The 19,979-nt window shown below is 52.8% G+C and overlaps 7 protein-coding genes across 7 annotated transcripts; 2 read left to right on the plus strand and 5 right to left on the minus strand.

Annotated features, from left to right (window-relative positions):
• Positions 1-1,505: 1,505 nt before the first annotated feature.
• CCOS01_14743 (uncharacterized protein) lies at positions 1,506-3,215 on the plus strand (the record flags this gene model as incomplete). Its single annotated transcript, XM_060462886.1, has 2 exons — positions 1,506-2,418; positions 2,476-3,215. 2 exons carry the CDS (start codon positions 1,506-1,508, stop codon positions 3,213-3,215), a joined length of 1,653 nt encoding a protein of 550 aa, XP_060306717.1.
• A 225-nt stretch (positions 3,216-3,440) lies between these two features.
• On the minus strand, positions 3,441-4,031 carry CCOS01_14744 (metalloprotease 1; the record flags this gene model as incomplete). The annotated part of the gene is made up of 2 exons (XM_060462887.1): positions 3,441-3,758; positions 3,819-4,031. The coding sequence occupies 2 exons, from the start codon at positions 4,029-4,031 to the stop codon at positions 3,441-3,443; spliced, it is 531 nt and encodes a 176-aa protein (XP_060306718.1).
• A 796-nt stretch (positions 4,032-4,827) lies between these two features.
• CCOS01_14745 (uncharacterized protein) lies at positions 4,828-5,400 on the minus strand (the record flags this gene model as incomplete). Its single annotated transcript, XM_060462888.1, has 2 exons — positions 4,828-4,993; positions 5,120-5,400. 2 exons carry the CDS (start codon positions 5,398-5,400, stop codon positions 4,828-4,830), a joined length of 447 nt encoding a protein of 148 aa, XP_060306719.1.
• A 103-nt stretch (positions 5,401-5,503) lies between these two features.
• On the plus strand, positions 5,504-7,028 carry CCOS01_14746 (uncharacterized protein; the record flags this gene model as incomplete). Its single annotated transcript, XM_060462889.1, has 4 exons — positions 5,504-5,542; positions 5,797-6,215; positions 6,295-6,635; positions 6,733-7,028. 4 exons carry the CDS (start codon positions 5,504-5,506, stop codon positions 7,026-7,028), a joined length of 1,095 nt encoding a protein of 364 aa, XP_060306720.1.
• A 540-nt stretch (positions 7,029-7,568) lies between these two features.
• CCOS01_14747 (cytochrome P450) lies at positions 7,569-9,358 on the minus strand (the record flags this gene model as incomplete). The annotated part of the gene is made up of 2 exons (XM_060462890.1): positions 7,569-8,834; positions 8,897-9,358. The coding sequence occupies 2 exons, from the start codon at positions 9,356-9,358 to the stop codon at positions 7,569-7,571; spliced, it is 1,728 nt and encodes a 575-aa protein (XP_060306721.1).
• A 1,975-nt stretch (positions 9,359-11,333) lies between these two features.
• CCOS01_14748 (uncharacterized protein) lies at positions 11,334-13,321 on the minus strand (the record flags this gene model as incomplete). Its single annotated transcript, XM_060462891.1, has 4 exons — positions 11,334-12,258; positions 12,325-12,408; positions 12,483-12,733; positions 12,809-13,321. 4 exons carry the CDS (start codon positions 13,319-13,321, stop codon positions 11,334-11,336), a joined length of 1,773 nt encoding a protein of 590 aa, XP_060306722.1.
• A 2,029-nt stretch (positions 13,322-15,350) lies between these two features.
• Positions 15,351-19,394, minus strand: CCOS01_14749 (impB/mucB/samB family protein; the record flags this gene model as incomplete). Its single annotated transcript, XM_060462892.1, has 3 exons — positions 15,351-17,123; positions 17,182-17,326; positions 17,779-19,394. The coding sequence occupies 3 exons, from the start codon at positions 19,392-19,394 to the stop codon at positions 15,351-15,353; spliced, it is 3,534 nt and encodes a 1,177-aa protein (XP_060306723.1).
• Positions 19,395-19,979: the final 585 nt, after the last annotated feature.

Raw genomic sequence — 19,979 nt, forward strand, 5'->3', positions numbered from 1 at the left:
ATCGCTTGTTGGTAGGAGGCTGTCGAAAGGTATGTGGTGCCTCTATGACGGTAAGGGATAGAAAAGGAATGAAAGAGCAACTAGATGTTGCAGGACCCGTGATATTTATCGCACAGAACCTGCGATCTTTTCTCTAGACATGCTCATGCTGTGTGCAAGAGGCTGTAGCTCAAACAGCCGATGATGAAGTGCTCGTTAGGCAGTGATTATCGCAGGCCGGAGAACAGCGTCTTCGATGGATGCAAGGTGGATGTGGTTACCTTGGTATGAATAGTCTCTATATTTATCAGTCAGTTCAATACTGCATATCGGGTGCTAAAATCTCACGTCAGCACAAGGATGCAATGCAAGATAACTATGTATCGCTCCTCAGCCTGATTTTGATATCTGAACAAGCCGGAATCCCAGCTTAATGCGGAGGGAATGTCAACCGATCGGGGGAGGATCTTCCCGCTCCTTCAGGGGGCTCCACTGTGTAATCCTGAGGACCAACAGGGTTTCTCGTCCTCGAATGCACCTGAACCTCAAATGGAGGACGACGGAGAGCCTGCTGCATCCCGCCACACGATATGCAGTTCTTCGGACCGACGAAGAGAAGAACATAACGTAAAGTGACTACAAAACACTCGAGGAAATGTTCGTGGTTGCGTTATCGCGGCCATCACAAGATAATCTTCGGCACCTTCAATCTTGGCTAAGAAAATGCAGCTAAGCCACAGCAGGGGCCAAGAGACATTTTGGGGTATCAGACCTTACTACGTATTGTTGAAGGGACGAGCGAGCAAATATACGATCCTCAACGCGGGTCTCAAGCTGGCTAAGATCTGTCAGAGCCGGCATGATTAAACTCCAAGGTAATCCTCTCATTGCGGTGGAGATGTGTGCTAGACTGAACCTCGGGCCTAGCGCCGTGGTGCATTAGGTATTTGCGGACTGGGATATGCCCTGAACCAAGACGCCCATCGAAATTGCCAGCCATGTGCGCTGCCCTGACACTTGAGTTGGAATTGGCAGGCTGCCGAAACCCATTAACTGACTTGGGCTCTGGAGAGCTTTCTCAAGGTTGGACGCCCCAGCATGAGACGCGACTGCAGACTAAGATCAGCTTTCCCAGTTGAGTCTCATGCATAGATTTCAGACTGACTGCTTCCCGGGCTCATTCACTCATCCACCTCTCAGCGAGTTCTGATGGGTGAGTTGGTGTGATGGAAGAGGATCAATTTGGGCAAAGGTGAGTTCTTCAGCGAAACCGAAGCCTACGCGTATTCCGCGCGCCTCCTTCTGCCGTTTTCCCGTAGCCCCCGCAGGCTAACACCTCACCTTCTTATTTGAGTTGCGCCGCGTCAACGTCAACGTTCAAGAGCGAACTCAATTACGAGGAAACACGCAACCGTTGACTCTTCGGTCAAAAGGCTTGGCGCATATAACGCTGTCACAAGCTCCAAAGCTTACATCAACGTCAAAATCCAGTTCATTGATCCATTCACTCACTTACCAGAGCCGTGATGCAACTCCCGCCGCACCACCTGTACTCCCTAGAGCTCACGCCGCGCTTCGATGCCGACGGCGCGAGCAGCTTATCGGTGCTGCTCCGGCTGCAATTGCCGGTCACGAAGGCCCACGAGCCTGTGTTTGTGTTCAACACCTTCTACGGCAACATTCCCGGGCATCCGTATCAAGAAAAAGACATCAACGCGACAGACGATGCCGGCCCCCTAGAGCTCCAATTCCACGACCTCCCTTCAGAGGGCCGGGACAAGAAACAGCACTGGTCCTTCACCAGAGAACCCCGGGGCGACATCCTTCTCCGCTTCGATGTCTTCCCCCGGAAAGTAGACATCAAGACCCCGCTCGGCGCCCGCATCGACCTCCGCCGCGACCAGGGCGGCCTGCACGGCGCCGGCATGTGGTTTCTGCCGCAGCTCATCAATGATCAGCTCTTCACCGTCCTAGTCAAGTGGAATATCCCGGCCGACGCGCCGGCCTCTACGCGATGCGTGTGGAGCTACGGGGAGGGAACCAAGCCCATGGTCCGCGTCGATCGCTCCGAAGTCGTTCGGAACACCATTTTCATGGTCGGGCCCGTTCAGAGCTCTTCCGGAGCGTCGTCGTCTGCATGTTACTGGTTCGGTGACCTTCCGTCAAACCTCGACCGAGTGAAGGGATACAACACCGCCCTGTTCCCGAAGATGGCGGAGTTCTTTGGGTCGTCTGGTGGAACGTATCGCATGTTTATGCGGAAATCCATCGTCGGCTTTGGTGGTACCGGCTTCGATGCAAGTTACATGCTGGAATACGATGACAGGAGTAGCGACGTCGAAGATGACCGCCTCATCCAATTGTTTACGCATGAAATGGTGCACAGCTTTGCCACGATTGATTCTGGCGAGGCAAATGAGAATGACTGGTTTGAAGAAGGTACTGATCTCTGATATGAAGCCCATCGTCTGGCATTTAGAAACTGACACTACGCAGGACTTGCAGAGTTGTATTCGTCATATCTGCCCTATCGCCTCGGCTTCCGTGGGAAAGACTTCTTGATCAGCACCATCAATGATCATCTCCAAGGCTACTTCACCAGCCCTCGCATTAACATGGACATACGCGATGCGACCGCGGCCATGTTCAACGATTGGTACGCAGAGTGGATTTCCTACAAGCGCGGTTTCGCGTACCTCCTTTTCATGGATCTCTATCTGCGCCGACACACCCGCTCGTACGACTTTACCACGGCAGGGCCCCTCGACTCCATCATTCTCGACTTGACAACAAGGCACAAGCAAGGAGAGGCTGTGGGCGCCCGTGACTGGCTTGCCGCCCTAAAGACGTCTCTTGTGGGCGACGAGTTCCCAATCGAGGAGCATTACCAAGACATGCTCCGGGGAAGGGCGGTCATGAACTTTGATGGCCTTTTCTTGGGCGAGCCATCCAAGACACTGACGGCAGCTCAGCTTCCTATCATGGAATTCGGGTTTGATAAACGAAGCACGAACTCTCGCGTTGTCACGGGGCTTATTCCGGGCTCAACTGCGGATAAGGCAGGCTTGTGGGAAGGAGCTCAGATTGTGAGCGTGTCTCGAGCCAGTGATTGCATTGATGATATCCAGAAGACCTACAAAGTGGTTGTTCAAGACGGTCGGGGCACTCGTTTGATAGAGTATGTGCCCCGGGCGAAGAAGACTGCCCTCGCCTGGCAATTGGAGGAAAGCGGTTGAAAGGTTTGGAGGAACTGGGTTGCTTCTGCTATCTAATTGTACCTTAGACTACATGTAATGAGAACGAAATGAAACAGGAAGAAAAGTAGGGTATGCCGTTCTGGTGTTACATGTACTGGTGCTGTGAGTCGAAAGGAGAGAAAGGAGAATAAGAAAATGGGTAGAGGGGGGAGGCGGGGATGTGCTGTGTCCTTGATGGTAAACTCTGCGATGTACAAACAACCTTCAGTTGAGGGACCCCTCCCCAGCTTTGACTGCAATGACAATCAAGCCTCCAATCACCGAAGCCAGCCCTCCAATGACTTTCTTGGCTTTGAGGGACATCCTGTATTCAATGAGCAGCGCGTGGCGGGGTAGAACGATGCGATCCTCGCGCTGGTCGATGTCCACAAAGACATCATCATAGAGATCAAATAGGTGTGTGTAAAACCCCTGATCCATCGACTGGGGCTTGTTCACCGCCTCAGTAAAGGCTTCGTCGAGAGCCGAGTGTCGGATCAAGGCCTTGTAGGGGGGAAGTGCCGTGAGGTCGGGAACTTCGATCTGCTGGTTATTAGTATTTGTGAAGGTAATAAACTCTGATGGGGACAAGCAAAAGCTTACCGAGCGAAGTGTGGCGATCGATACAGTCGGCTTGAGACACAATACGTTGGTCTTGAGGAAATGTTTGGCTTTGCTGGTGTTCGCCTCAAGTGTGCCTTCGATAGCTTCCACGAGCCCTTGCGGATCTTCGTAGCTGGCCGCTGCCAAGATGGTGCCACCAGGGCGTGTAGAAACGGAGGATTTGGTGAGGAGGAGGCAGGATTTTGTTGCCATGATTTGAGATATTTGGTGGTTCTTGACGAGCAAAGTAGGCTGTATTTATGGTGTGGTCTGGTGTGTAGATAGTCTGTTTGTTCCATTCAAGCCCTCCAGGAGTGGCATCAGAGACTTTATAATAATGCGTCAACCGGCAGTTGGAGCAGACTTACCGAGGATATAATTACGACATCTACGTAGATGTGTGGAAAAGTCCACAGTAGCGGGTTCGTGAGCGTATCTACAGAATCGAGGACAACGAGTCTTGACAACACGAATAAGTCCGTGATTCTGGGCAGGAAACCACCACATGACACCGATACCGAGGATGACATGATTTGTAACTGTGTGATACGTCACGATGGGATCAAATTGTGTAGAAAAATTGCGAGAGCGCGAAGGCGCGCATCAAGTCCAGCACATGTTGTGTCTCGAGCTACGCCAACAAGTGTTCCTAGGACCGTATGTCCACCGCGAGCGCCAACAACTTACGCTAGAGGACCAAAGGCGGTGTTGCACGTGAGCAAGAGCCATCACACTAATGGACGTTGCTGAAGATGGTGTTGCGAAACCGGGAAATACGGTACCGAGCCTCTTGTTACTATTGAATGACAAACAACAGCCAAGATCCGGAATCGGTGAGTCCACGGTGTGCTGGTGACAATTCTTGCGCCGCCGCGCGTTGTTGAATTCGCGACTCTCTAGTCGGCTTTGTAACGGCTTGCATCGGAGTAGTGTACGCTAGAGAGCCGGACACCGCCGGGATTGTGGTGCTGTACCGTACCCTATGTCGGAGCCCCTGAACACGATCAAGCTATACGTACGTACGTACTCGTTTTCCTCGTGCCCGAAGCTTGATCAGAGTAGAGAGTAAATCCGAAGTCGAGGTGTTTTGCAAAGGCTTCGAGTTGTTGTGGTTGTAAAGAGGCGGTGCGAAAACCGCATCATGGAGCTTTGCCAATGACGTCGGGCAACATCCTCTGCTCACTAATTGGCCCCCAACTTGGATTTCTCCACGAAGGATGGGATAAGGTCGCCTTAACTAGCCCCAACCAACAATTTGTCCACGACCAATGGTGACAGCGGCTCAAGGGTGCCATACCTACCTTATGCAAGGTACAGAACACCCTCCGGTACAGGCGCTGCTCCGGTACGGGGCAGCTAGCTCTGGAGTAGAGCAGCTTGCGCAGGGGAAATCTCGTGGAGATATCCGTGCCTTGACTGGATTCTTACCGATGAAATGTTCGTGGAGAAAAAAGTACTGCCAAGGAACGTCAAGCCACCACCCAACGGGCTGATAACGTCCCCCGCACCACCTCCAAAGCACCGTTGTGCTGGAGGGACGCTGGCAACTCAGCCTAAGATCTTTCTCTTCCCGCGCCGCCATCCAAAGTCGAAACCGAATTCATCCTTTCATTATATACCCAAAGATCGAAACCTCCTGGCGAACCACATCACGAACCTCGCAAAGTTGACTCTGAGCTGCCAACATGTCTGCCGAAGACAATGGGCAAGGCAGCAGAGACCCGGTAAGTTGTCGGATGCCTTTCAGATGCCTTCCTACATGCATCCGAGCCGCTCGCAACACAAGCTTTCCCTGCCCATCATCCCATGTTTCTCCACACCGTCGCTGAAGTTTGCGGCACTCCCGCTCATCTCATCTCGGCCCCATCCCATGGGATCGGATGCTCTCAATGCAAGCTTGCTCCATCCTTTCAGGGAAGAGCATGCGAAGCATGTCCGCCACTCCATGAAGCACCGATGCTAATGCTACTGTTCGCAGTTAATCCCCCGCGGAGACAACTTCATCCCTTTCGAAAGATCAGACGTTCGACGATCCCGAGTTCAGGAGGCGCTGAATCAGACGAATGTCCTCGCCCCGAGCCAGTCTTCGACTCAAACCCCGCCTTCCGGACGCAGGGGAATCGAGGAGTCTCCCACCACCGGCGGTATCGCCGGTCATGTCGTCGGCCCCAGCACGTCCACAGCGCCGTCCACGGCGCAATCGCAGAGGGATTCGGTTAGCGCCGGCCAACAGACTCTCACAACTCTCACAACTGCCACCACTTCTGTCTCTAATACTAATGCAACAACTCAAGACAACGAGCAGGCGGACTTCTTGATCTGCGTGGTGGTTTTGATGTACGGTACCACGGCCCCCAAGAATTGTCGACGTATATTCACGCGCGCTTGCGATCTAAAGTATGGGATTGTTCTACTTTGCCTCAAGTTATTGAAATAGGTAGCTACTTATGTACGAGTAGCTGACAGTGGTTAACAGACAGCACAACTGGCAATGTCACGTCCACATCAACGATCAACACCTTATTGCCCGCGAGGAGGCCGCTGAACAACGCCGCACAGGAGCCATCGGCAGCCGACATAATGCCAGGTCCAGAGGATTAAAACCTTACCAGTCCAAAGCGACAACCCCACTTTTGGAAGAGCATCCAACCTATCGACTTACTATTGAGGGCTGGGATCATTTTGTCTCCATCATCAGCATGCTCGATCAAAGTCGACCTCGACCAGAGGATCAGCACAGGAATCACCGCATCACATGCATTTCCAGCCTATGGCGTTCGCAGTTTGGAAACGATCGTCCCGGTTTCGGGATGCAGAGTAAGTTTGCAATTCCTCGCTCAATCCTGTGGTCTTCCATCCGAGCAGGTGACTACGTAAATCTTCGTGACTGACGAACATCATTTGAATTACCTAGCGGACATTAGTGACGCAAACAAGGCTATTCTCAACAGGAGCATACGAAACGCCATGACATTCTTACTGGATTCCGAAGGAGAAAACTCCTCGACGTCATTCATCGACGACGAAATCTACTTGGCAGATCAGAGGAACAATCCAGCTTCGCAAACTCAACAAGTCGAACACTCTGAAGGTGCAGGGGCGATCGACGTGCATCCGACGGTTATGGAGTTCATTCACGGATTGTCGGCGGAGGAATGTGATTACTACATTGCTGTATTAAAATTGCCCAACATCCAAGGCACTGGGTAGGCAGGCCCAGCAAGTTGATGAATTCGCGCTGCATGGTGAACAGGAAGACTTTATGTAGCTTGGAAAGATTACGAAGGTGAACGATTGTGAGTTCATTTGTTTGCTGAGTTTGGAAAGCACTGGCAGAAGCATACATTTACTTGCGAGCGGGAAATCATCTTTAAACAGAATGAGGTCATACCGGAGACGGGAACCTGGGATGGCGTTTGGACGGGAGCGACCTGATTGCATGTAGCCAGTCTTATAGGCAGCGTTGATAAACTTATATTCAGTGATCGAATCGCATCATTTGGACTACGTTTATGCTGTTGCGTTAGGTTGGGAGAACAACAGGGCCCAGCCAGTTGAGATGTCGAACGCAAACAACAACAGTAGTAAAGGGTGTATTTTCACAGCGCATGAATGAGTAGAGGGATGCTGCAGTTGAGCCTATATAACTTGATCCTCCAGCCTAATTGAGCCGACTCTCCCCTTTGGTGATTAGCATTTGGTCAGTGACCTCTTCGGTTCCCTCTAGAGTCGCTCTCGACATTCTAGTGCTCAACTCCTCAACTTTACAAGACACGACTTCGGCTTGGTGAATATTCCTTCAAGGAGTGCATCATCCTCCAACTCAGCAGGCAACCCCATAAACTCCAGGTTCCAAATCAACAGCGTAATGATCAGTTTCAATTCCATGTACGCCAGTCTTTTACCCCAGCATCCCCGAGGGCCGTAACTAAAACTCATAAACGGGCCAGCTTTGTTATTGAACACTATTTCGCCCTTCTCGTCGGGCTGCAACCAGCGTTCTGGGTGAAGTTCTTCGGGAGGATATTCGGTCAGCGCCCAATCTCCGACGCCCTCGTTGGCGACCTTTTGTGATGTTTCACTCCGCTTCGCCTCGTCGATTTTGGCACCTGCTTCTGAGACCGTTGGCCCCGCCAAGAGAAGGACTAGAGGCGTTCCCTTGGGTATGCGGTACCCAAATATGTCCATGTCTACGAGCGTCTCCTTCATGATGGCTCCAGCGGGACTGCTCAGACGCAGAGTCTCTTCGATGAATGCGTCGAGGTAGTGTACGTGAGTCTTGGTGATCTCGTCAATTGTAGGCTCTCGCTTTTCTGAAACTGCATCTGGGTATGCCAGCCGCAGCGCTTCTCGCAACTTGGACTGAATGTCCTGATGGATACCCAGGTATTTGATCGTGAAGCAGAGCGTGCTGTGTGTAGAATCCTGGCCGCCAACGAGGTAGCCCCAAATCATGTCGTGTATCCTTGCCGAGTCAAAGACTGGCTCTCGGTCTGCGGCTTTGGCTGCTGAAATTTCACGCGAGACGATGTAGTCCACTGCCGAGGCGAACTCCTCCTTTGAGCTATCACTGCAGGACAATTTCTCGACGGCGCGGTCAATATGAGACTGGAGAATGCTTTTCTTCAAGCCAAATGCCCGGCGGATAGTCGGTCGATTGTTGTCGTAGAGAAAGAAGAGCTTGGGGATGAGTGCGCGGAAGGCACCGTTGATTCTTTCGTTCAGAGTATTTAGGGCGAATAGAAGCGGTGGTGGAGAGGGTTTCGGGAACTCTGCAAGTTGTGAGACGTCAGACTTGGGCGATTCGGATCCATTTGGTGAGGGAAGCAGCAAGAGTCTCTCATGTGTGTAGCTATCTTCCACAGAGGTGCCAAAAGCAGCAGCGTTCATGATGTCGTAGGTAAAAGCCTCGAGATCGCCGTCGGCTTCAAAAGGCCGTCCATGAGCGATGGCGGCTTTGGCTTTCCAGAGCTCTATGAATTTGTGAACCATTTTATGTGACGCTGGTGCCGATACCTGCATTCTGTCAGCACTACACACCACAAATTCAAGGTTCTTAGTTACGAGCGCTATCGTACCCCATGTAAGAAGCTTGGTGTCATGAGATCTTTAGTCAGGAACTTGGTGTCCTTGAAAGAAGGATGCGAATCTTCCATGGCGATGAAGTGCCCAGGAATCACACTATTCCAGGTGATGTCGTTGCTAACTCCACGGCCGAGATCTTTGCCCCGCTTCGACATCAAGTCGCGGGCCTCACGGTAATCTGCAATGACGATGTGCGTCCTATCGAGAGGTCCAGGGAAGAATTGAGCAACGGGGGTGTTGTGCTTAGAGAGCAGCTGCGTGAAGAACTTGAGCCAGTATTCCCCCGCATTGTCGAGTTCGATGAAGTACGGTGCATCTCCCAGGATTCGCTTAGCAGAATCGAGGTTGAACGGCGGTCCACCAGCGATCGGCCTAGGTAAGAGTCGAAGATAGAAGAGACGAATGGAGATGGCGATAGTAGCGACAATGGCCGCATATACGGCGAAACCCGCCATAGCCTTGATTATCAAGATGCTTTTGGGATAGGCAGTCTGGTCTAAGTTGTGCGGATGAGCTTCTCAGAATGAGATAACGACTCAGCGGCACAACGGACTGCTTCAACAACGTCGAATCGCGACAGTTTTGTATCTCCAAAGTTGACGTGCATGAGGGCCGCGTGGAGTCTGCCATCCATTGGAGGTAAGCTTCGGATGAAAGTTGATGCTCTTGGCGCCGCCTTCCCTGCTGAAGAACAGGGACGGGAGTGAGCACTAGCACTGTAGAACAGCGGCACAGCGGTCGCCGCGGCACCCGATTCGGTCTCGGCGCTGGCAGGGTATCCACTCGTGGCCTCACCGGCCTCCGGTGCTGGCGACGACGGCCGGGAGGGGCACGAGGGGGACGTTTCGAGTGTCATGCGAGATTCTTGTTTGGGCGTTTTCTCCTTGTCATAGTATTTCTCTTTGTGGCGATTGGACTATCTGTACGGGGTACGAAGATCCTGGATCGTCGCGTGCGTCTCTGATGTTGTGATGCGCTGAGGATGTGTACTGAAAACCGATCCAATCACCGTAGACTGGAACTCCGAGTTAGTAGCAAACGACTGAATTCCATCTAGGGTATTCAAAGACTCATAAACTGCATTTCTAAGAGTCAACATGGATTGATCATGGTTGATCAGTACAATTACGGTCAGCTTGCGCAGCCGTTTCCACCCACAGGTCTATCAATTCGTCGCCGAAAGAAAGGATACCTATTTTACATTGAACAAGCTCGACTCGTTTCTACCATCGCCTCAAACCATGTTCATCCACAGACTTACAACCATTCTCTTAGACAACCTTGAAACTTAAACATGACGCATAAGCTGGTGGGATATGTAATCATCCCGAGCGGTCATGGTGCAGATTGAGCACACTCTCGGCCGGTACGGGACTGTGGACGACAGCCGCCCGGCGGGCCGTCGGTAATATGCATCCACCCGATGTTCACCATCACTTGGGAAGCCCAACCCTGAAGACTCCCCATGTCCTCCAATCTGCGAACGCTACCAGAAGTTTGGACAAAAAATCCTTGGATTTCATGAATCATGGTTACAGTTACACACGGTTAGACCGAGACTTTTTGAGTTGGTGTTACAGTCTCACAGACTCCGAACATCCGGAAGCGGAATCGCAAGTATGACGATACGCACGCAAAGATAAGCCTTCAATTGCAGAGGTACCCCTCTAGATATTGCTATAGAAGAAAAGCCATAGCTCAAGAAGCATCGAAGGAAAAGTCCGCGCCTTTGGCATTTGGGGTGAGACATGGGCGACGATGCAAACCTTGATCTGAGTCTAAAGTCAAGTCTGAAGCCAGTCAGCTTAGCGAAGATACACGCGGGAAAGGCGACACCGATAGACACCAATACGTAAACGTCTTCCGCGATCCATTAACCTTGGCGCCTCCGATCTTGAGAGCTTAAAGCGTGCTACCATGATTCTTCCTTCGCCATCCACAGCGGCATCTCCCGCAGCGACAAGATCATTATTGATCCTGTCCTCGTGTCCACGACATGCCGAAGTCGACTGCCTCCAACGCCCGCTCCGCCTTTGTTTGTGCCCCGGCCCGTGGCGTGGCGATCCCGGATCTAAACGTTCGCCACATGGCTGTGCACGAGTAGGCCACCGCAAAGGAGAGGACAGAGGCGCTGGAGGTGTGGTTCCACGGAGTTTGGCTTAATAATTGGAACTCCAAAGCTGTAAGGTTACGGAGATAGAGAGCACACGTGGATGGATGTCGATTGTGTCTCAGATTCTACAACACGCTGCATGCATCTTGCGATGGGAGAATGAGGTGCATAGCAGTGACTTTGGCATTGATGTTGGCTTTTATGGTAATAGTAAATTACAAATTGGTATGGGAAACTCATGCAGACTGGGGATATCATCGCAGGAAAAAGGAAAGTGAAAACAACCAATGCCGTGTCCTGCTTCGTGTCTTCCAAAATCATACCACAACCTTCATGGTGCGGAAATACTTCTTAACCCGTGACGACAGCGTTGACGATGATTGAAATGTCTCAACCGTCTCCCCAGAGTCCTCAGAGTCTAGTGAGTACCTCCTCTCCTTGACGAACTTGGGCCACGTGTTGGTGAGGACGAGGTACTTGATGCTCGACTCCGCGTCGTCGAAGACAGCAGCGTTGAAAGCCTCGGGAATCTCGCCCCAGTACTGCACCCGGTCCGCAATGGGGTCTCCGCTGCCATCTCGTGATACGCAGCTCATCTCAGAGCCACCCGCTGTTGACTCAGGTCCACCCCAGCTGTTATCCTCAAATGGTACCACAGGATCGCTGAAGCGCTCCGTTCGGTCGCCGTATAATATTCTAGCTGCGCCTTCGAAGACGCCTTCTAACCGCTTCAAGTCCTGTGATGCGATGTTGATCTGGAACTCGGCGTGGTAAGGGCTGATGAACTCGGTGTAGATGCGCAGGGCCCGGTTGAAACGTTCCCGTGAGATCTCGGCCGATCGATGTGATGATCCGGGGCTCTGAGGGATTGATGACTTCCATTCGGCAACGGCTGACAGGAATGCAATGTTCTCGCCGGAGAAGTCTCTGAGGGCAGAGAACTTGCGGAGGGGCTCAGGGTTCTTGTCCAAGACGTACTCGAGGGCGCCCATCGTGTAGACACTTTCTGCTTGGCTGGTGTCCTTTTCGAGCTGCGCAAGTGATTTCCAACTGACGGAAGCTTGGCTTCCGACTTTGGTCGATCCGGTGATGACAGAGTCTCTCCCGGCGCGTGACTTGTTCTTGGCTTCCCAAACAGCGATGGACTCGAGCGTTTCCTGTCTGAGAGTCTTATGCTTGACGACTTGCCAGCAGGGAATGAAGATTGCAAAGATTTCAATGAACGTGATGGAGAGGCAGATCCTAGGAGTAAGTCAACATCGAGCTCGGGAGGAAGAACGTGTCCATGCGTTGCTTCATATAACTTACCACTGCGGGGGGATGAAGTAGGCATTGACGGGCGCCATCGCTGGGACGTACAAGGCGACAAGCCACATAGGGGTAGCGTGAAGGCTGAACTCGTTAGTGTTGGCTCGGGGTGTTTGTCACGGAGAAGCGACAAAGCGCTAACCTGGATTTCAACTCACCTTGCGATAGAACATGCAATGGTCTGCAGGCGCCACCCTTGAGTGTCCTGGATTCCACGTGATTTCCAGAGAATCACAGGTGCGACCAGCCAAGCCCAGAGGAATTGCCAAAATACAGAAGGCCACCATTCCCAGCCCCTACCCATCTCGACTTTTTGCTGCGCTGGAGTTCCCGTCACTTCAGTGCCGGGGATACCAAACGACGGGTGATATTTGCGCGAGACCAGATACATGACCACTGTTAGGAGAAGCTGATGATGAAGCACGTCAGCCATCAAGTGTCAACTGTCAAACATGCCCCGCCATCTGACCCTGCATCAACTCACTTGCACAAGCATGCCCGTGCACACAACGGCTAGCATCTTGGTGGTGTAATCGAGCTTCCGGAACTTCCCCGTCAGGGTCTTGTCCGGCCCGTTGCCGGTGTCCAACTGTGAGTTGGACTGTGTGAGCGGCTTATCTGCATATTTCCGCTGCGCCTTGGCGATGTGGAGAAACCGGCTGTTGGAAGCGTGGAAAAGAGCAATGCCGAAGGGGAGGTAGAGGCCCATCACCCAAAACTCGGCGCCATCGGGGACGAACTGGCCGATGGCAAGCCCGATCTGCACCGAAAGCCAGTAGAGGTGGAGCATAGTGACAGCGCCAAACGACAAAGCCAGACCGCGGATCCTCAGAAAAGGCATTTTGCGGTTGACAAAGAGAAATGCCATACCACAGAGCAAAAGCACTGTCCAAAACCCACCCCAGGCAAGCCAGAAGACCGCAACTGGCGCAGTATTGAACGAAGGCGCCGCTGCTGCGGCAGTTGGTGTAGGCGTGGCCTCTGCGCTTGACTCCATAATGACTGATCTCTGTCTCGTTGACTCAAGATCTGATAGTGATGTGCGAAGCTGCCGTCTGGCGAGCAGAAAAGGAGCGTACGGAATAGAGCTATCTAGATATTCTCCATGTTTAAAATCCGAGGATGGTCTTGGTTATATGCTGGAATGCAGATGGGGCTGGAAAACAAGGTTCCTCGAGGAATGCGAAAGTGCTTTCCCAGTCACCCGTGATTCACCCGCCAGAAATCACTCTAGAAGACTTTGGGCGAACCCATCGTGCTTTTTCGAGGTAAGCCAAACGCGGTGGTGAGGCCGGCGCACCGTCGTGCAGATCCCTGTTTACGTCAACAATAGCGCTGGCCCTCGATGTCGATCACATCTCGAAAGTCTTTTCAACGCAGGGAGGATTTGAAGACGAGTTGAACGCCGAGTCCTGTCAGTTGCTGTTCTGAAAGGAAATGGCCAGCCTTCATGGCCCCGAGCTGGGGGCCGTTGAAGTGAAACTGCAACGCAAGGGAGCGCGGCTGCATCCCCTCACAGGCGCCGCCCTCAGTAGGAGTGGGAGGGTGCAAGCAATAGTCGCGGTTTTAGACGATGGCTTCCAGTGTGGATCGTCGGTTGCATATGCAAAAGCAGGTCGCTAGCGCTAGTGTCAAGGGACGTCTCTCTTCCGGACGCTAATCAGGAGCCGGACTCTCGTAGAGCTGAGCCATGATGGGTAACGTTCTGTTTGGCCGTCGTCGCGGTTTTTTCTTGGGGCCCATGTCGCCTAGCGATTCAGCCAGTAGACAGTCCGTTGACCAGCGTAAGATCCGCAAGACGAAGCGTCATCGCAGATCTCTAAGCGGATCATTAGAGCCTTGGATAGTGTGAGGATCCATGAGTCGCTGAATCGGACCTGTCAAGAGAAAAACATTGCTTTATCTGAGATAACGCCGGCGCACGGTTCTCTTGATCTCGAGTTTGTCACTGCTGGACGAGAATGAGACAGTGACTGCAGACACGAATTGGTGTGATGAGTGTTAGGGCCCTGGCCAGCTGCGTGAAGTCTGGCCCATGGTCCGAATCTCACGATGTGTGCTGACTCTGTCGAGGAACGAGCGCAGGGAGACTTCATGAGACTCACAGCCAACATAGAAGCTTCTGTTTCTGATTTCTGATACCGTGCAAGTGAGAGCCATCGGCCGACCAATCCAGAAAAAGGGAGGAAATCATCTATTCTGATACAGGTGGCTGCTCTGAATCCTATCCGCGAACCTCCACACGTGGCTCTGGATCACTCTCCCTTACAACAGCCAGCCCAAAGTTCCAACGTCATGTTGCTTTTTGGTTAGGCGTCACTATTCACTTGCTTGCAACGTTGGCGCCATGATAACCCAGTCGAGAGGAGGATCCTGCAAGTGAGCGATCGTGAGAGGGCGCGGCGTTGCGCCGTTTTCTGGCCCAGTTGGTTAAATTGCAACGGCATGCCTTCGGACCAACGTAAGCCTCATGCGTTCAAAGAAAGAACTGTGGTGCACGATAGACGCACGGAGAAAAATATCACGGATCTTGAATGCTTATCCGCGAAGAGGCGCACAAAAAGACAATGGATCTATCTGGAAAGCGAGATCACTCCTGTCGATCTGTGAGGAATCCAACGCATGGGTTGGAAAGTTTCATAGGACATCTCTCGATGCCTTGCTTTATTGGATCACGAAGGCCCCAAGCGCTGAAGGCTAAAGGAGCCGTGGCGTCCCCATCGCGCGCTAGCTAGCGCGGACATGAACATGCAGGTCCCCGGAGCGAAATGTTCGCCGGCTTTTGCCACCTCAACTTGAGAACTTTTCTGCAATTGTCGTGTTCAAGGATGCCAGTATGTGATCATGGCGGATAGTGTGAGTAACAGAAATGCCCAGGAGGAAGAAGTGAATCGCCGTCCGGGGTACCGAGTTTGACTCGTGGCAGACAAAGGCACGGTGGGGTGACTAGGCCTCTCCACGCCCGGCAAAGCTATTGAGATCATGTAATATTACGGGTATCATCTAGTGAGGGTTGTCATCACAGCTCATCCAAAACAAAGCTTCTTCTGCCGCGGGTCGTCACTCGGCGGTCTCGCGGGTGGTCTGCCGCGTTTCTTTTCTCCACCGACCTTGACCTTTTTTACGTCCGGCGTCGTCGACCTCGAGAGCGGCGCAGGGGGCATGTCCTCATGCACGGCTTCGCGAATGGTCTGTCTTGAAAGGCAGAGGTCGATGTGCTCGTTGAACTGCCGTTCATCCGGCGCTTGTGGGCGATTGCAAATTGGGCAATCCCACATCTCATCGTTGACGGGTGCGTATTCCCGCACAGGATTGGGTAGAATCTCCTTGCCGTGTCTCCTAGCTGGGCTTGGGTCGCTGTCGATGTTCGTACCATCGCTCTCGATGTCAACCGCTCGGAAATCCTCATGATTGTCAAGCCCCAAAAGTGATTCTTCAGGCCACCGCTCCCAGCCGTCATCGTCAAGTTCACCGCTGGCTCCAAAGTGCACAAGCCTGGGGGCCTTCTCGGGTGATGCCAGGGCATCAGGTCTTCGTGGTCTGAAACCAAAGAATGCCATCGTATCTGGCTTCTTCGTGCTGACAAGGTGGGTGCATCGTAGGCCCATTAGGCGCAGCATCATCCCCGGCATTTCCTCCTCCAACTTCGCCAAGATGGGAACGGAGAAATGATAAAGGTCGCCAGCCAGACATATTGCTCTTGGTAAGACGATTTGTCGCGTGAAGACCTCGTACGTGTGAAGCTTCACCTTGAGAACCAGCGTGCGACCCTTGACTTCTGCCCTCTTCATATCCTTCTCCAGCTCCTCCGCAGTCCACTTGAGCTTTTCTCTGAATTGCTGAGGATCAGACATATCTTTGAAAGTGCTCTCGGTACCGACACTCTTCCTCTCGTACTCCTCTGCCGGCTGGATTTTGGTGCGCCCCAGGCCAAGATAGACATTGATCAGGAATTCGTACGCCTTGTCGCCAAAGAGCGGTCGGAGGAATTGACGATAAGGATAGATGTCTGCGCAAGTCTTGATACCAATTTCGGCCAATTGCCGCTCAAGCACACGACCAACACCATTGACTTTTCTGGGGGAAAGCTTCGCCATGAAACGCAAGATTTCGCCTCGATCATTTGGCAGAACAAACTGGCCGTTTGGCTTGTTCATGTTTGAACAGATCTTGGCAAGCTTCGCATTTGCTGCGATACCCGCTGACACTGTGATCTTGGTTCTCTCGTGGACCTCTCGCCGCATCTGCTCCACGGCTTCGGCCGGCTCGATTCCCTTATTCGTGCAGTATTCCGTAATATTCAAGTACGCCTCATCAATACTCGCACTCTCGAATCGAGGGTCGTATTCGACTAGGATCTCGCGGACCTCGTGTGCCTTTGCAGTGTATTTCTCAAAGTTGAGCTTGAGCAGGACCAATTCGGGACATAGCTTCTTGGCGACGAACCCAGCCATCCCGCTCCGACATCCATACTTTCGCGCAACGTAATTACACGTTGTCAGAACACCGCCGCCAACAGCGAAGGGGATATCTTTGAGTTCGGGCCGGTCTAGGAGTTCAACGGCAGCATAAAACGCATCGCAGTCGACATGCACGATGTATTGAGTCAGGTCTCGGGACATCTCCAACTGTGTGATGAGCTGGTCAGCGAGGCGAAGTTCTCGACTGAGGTCTTGCTTCTCGAGGTGGCGTTTCTTTTCGAGGATCTGTTCAATCTTTTTTGTCAAGGTTTTGTCGCGTTCTTCTTCACGATTGAAGAATTTTGATCCTTTCGAGGCATTGTAGATGATATCGGATACCTGGTAGGCCACTGTTAGGGAGATTGGCACCCCGCCATAGGGCAGGCTGGAGACATACCTTGGTCTGATCGACAGCATCCTGCCCAGCTTTTGTAAGAGATGGACCCAAGAGGGAGTATTTGAGGGTGTCATGCTCCGAATCCCCATGGGCATCTTCTGGCACCTCGTCGAGGGACGGCGGGCCTGTCGCCGATGCCGTCATCCTGAAATGATGGACAACTTGTTAAGAGAAGCGTATGGAGATGCCGGAGCAACTATCGGGAAAGGCATGTCTCCTTAGTCAATGCCGTGTGTGTTGGTGGAGTATATTGCCGGTGCTGATAGTTTCACGTCACATGGGTGAGGATTGATGATGCCCCTCCACTCGCATGGCATTGATGGTTGCAAAGTGGCGACGCGTCGGATCCGTCTGGTTGCATTGTCAGCAAACTGGCGCGGGGTCACGTGGCGCTGATACGAGGTCTTATTCAGTTAACCACTAAATGCATTGACTGGAGTCTTTCCTCCATTTTGTATCACATTAAACATTATTGCTATTATGCAGTACTCCAGCTCCTAACGCCGCTTCCGGCTGGCCACAATCGCCTGCCGCTGTCTTTTTGATCATTCTTTTTGACTCAATGCCATCAACTCACTGTTACTCTAAGTTGAGCACGTGAAACTCTCAGCCTTCGACTGATCACCACCGCTGGTGAACTTTTGGGTTGATGGGTACGGGCAAATCGGCCTCTGTCTTAGGACCTCAGTAGTCGGATCAGTCGCGTTCTTCCACGTTGTTGCGATGAGCGAGTCCGGCGCGGCACCGCCGTCAACCCACTGCTGGAGCGCAAGAAGCGCATCGTGTGTCGCGTCGGAATAGCCTGGCACCGAGTAGTTGCCACCGCCGAGAAGCTGTTCCGCCTGTCCCGGTCCAGCGATGTACCAAGGCGCGTCGACGGTTGTGGTCTTGTGCTCCAGTCCTGGGAGGAAGAAGAGACGGAACCAAGCGCGAACGGCCTCGACGTCGCCGCCGGACTGCGCAACAACCTTGTCGTAGTAGACCTGCGATGCCTTAGCCGGAACATCAGCATCGGATAGGCCGTGGTACATGATGATCTTGCCGCCGAGGCTGGAGAACTTGGTTAGGTTGAAGGTGTTGACGTCTAGTTCGCCGGGGTTCGTTTCGTTGGCGTACGCGGGGACAGTCTCGTTGTAGCTTGACCACGCCCACTCCGCGTCATTGAAGAGGAAATACTTCATGTAGCCGACGGCCACCTCGTTCGGCTCAGAACCGTTACCGCCACCCAGCAGCGAACCCCATCCGTACTCGGAGGAGGGGCTGACGCCAGGGAAGACAGTTTCGTCGTTGACCTTGTAGTCAGCGTACAGCGCCTGAGCGACGGTGACTTGCTCAGCGAACAGACAAGCTGTCGCGTCCACACCATCTTTACCGCAGGTGAAGAGGTCATAGTTGATAGTGCAGTTGGCGGGGTCGCTGACGATGCTGTCCTCGACTCCGTCCGCTGCGTCGCACTGCTTTCTAACGGCATCGCCAATCACGGTGAACTTCTCGGCTGGGATATGCTTCGCATTATCGGTGGGCAGGTTGGTGATACCAATCGCGATCCTCCAGCTTTGCAAATGGCTCTGCCACCAAGCCGGGGCACCGATCAAGAGCGCCGAGTAGTCACGAGGGTACGTCTCAGCAGCCTTGAGACCCTGTCGACCGCCGTCTGACGTGCCGGAGAAGTAAGACGCAGTAGGAGCCAGACCGTAGTACTTCTCAACAACTCTCTGAGCCAGTGCGAGAGAGTTGTGCAACGCCCTGTGTCCGTAGTCGAGCTTGGCTCCATTGTTGTTCAGCGCCCAGGTGAGGTTGCTCTGGGTAGAGTTGTGACCGGCATCGGTTCCAAGTGTGACGAAGCCGTACTTGACGCCGACGGCCATGGCCGGAGCGTTGACGCCTCCCGAAAAGCCATCGTTCCCAACAGTAAGGATCTTGTTGTTCCACTCGTCTGGCAGGAACATGGCAAACTTGTACTCATTTCCTTCCGATGTCTTTGCGATGAAGCTCACGGCGCAGAGACTGGGCAAGTTCGTGACATTACCCGGGAAGGCGACGTTGCCCTCCTCGGAGAAGCCGTTGCCCGCATCGACCGACTCGACCGTTGAGATGGAGGCGTTGGCGTTGATCCAGTAGCTGATTAGCCTCGGGGTGCATGATGTTGAGTTCGTAGCAGCAACCTGCCGCAACGCGGCAAGCGCAATCGTGAGGGAAGCACTCCACTTCATCTTTGATCTTTGGTCAAGGAATCCTTAAGACGATGGAGCAACAGAGTCCTTGGCTTCCGCGGGCAAACCCCGCTATTTAAGATCCGCAACATTGGAATGAGTGATTTTGAAGATTTGTTGACCATGTTTCCATTTTGCCACATATCATCGCATCAAAAGCAGCCTCTGTTTACTTCTACACCTCTGTTTGCGGCTGGCGTCTCGGGCTCTCGGCGCTCATCTGACGATGGAAGTTGACATTCCTGCACGACCAATGAACTTGCCAGTCCTGAGACATCCTCTTTCCGCTCTCGGCTCCGTCCAATGAATGATCATGATCACTGCCCGAAATAATGCGCATCATGCCATGCGTTTTTCCGCTCGCGGCTATCTTTGCGCTAACATTAACTAGATTAAAGTTGTTGCTAGTACGAGCTACCAGAGGCCCGGATCGAGGGCATGTTCGTCAAACTGCGTCTTGCCGCAGGCAGTGAGGTGGTGGGGTTTGCTTCCTACCTGTGTCGGCTGGTTGACTGTTCAGATCACGAATCAACAAGCAGAACACGACGAATGCCTGAGGGAGGTTGTATCCGTAAGAGCCATTGA

This window comes from Colletotrichum costaricense, assembly GCF_030867565.1.
Source record: "Colletotrichum costaricense strain IMI 309622 chromosome Unknown Scaffold_21.1, whole genome shotgun sequence".
In the NCBI taxonomy this organism is placed as follows: domain Eukaryota; kingdom Fungi; phylum Ascomycota; class Sordariomycetes; order Glomerellales; family Glomerellaceae; genus Colletotrichum; species Colletotrichum costaricense.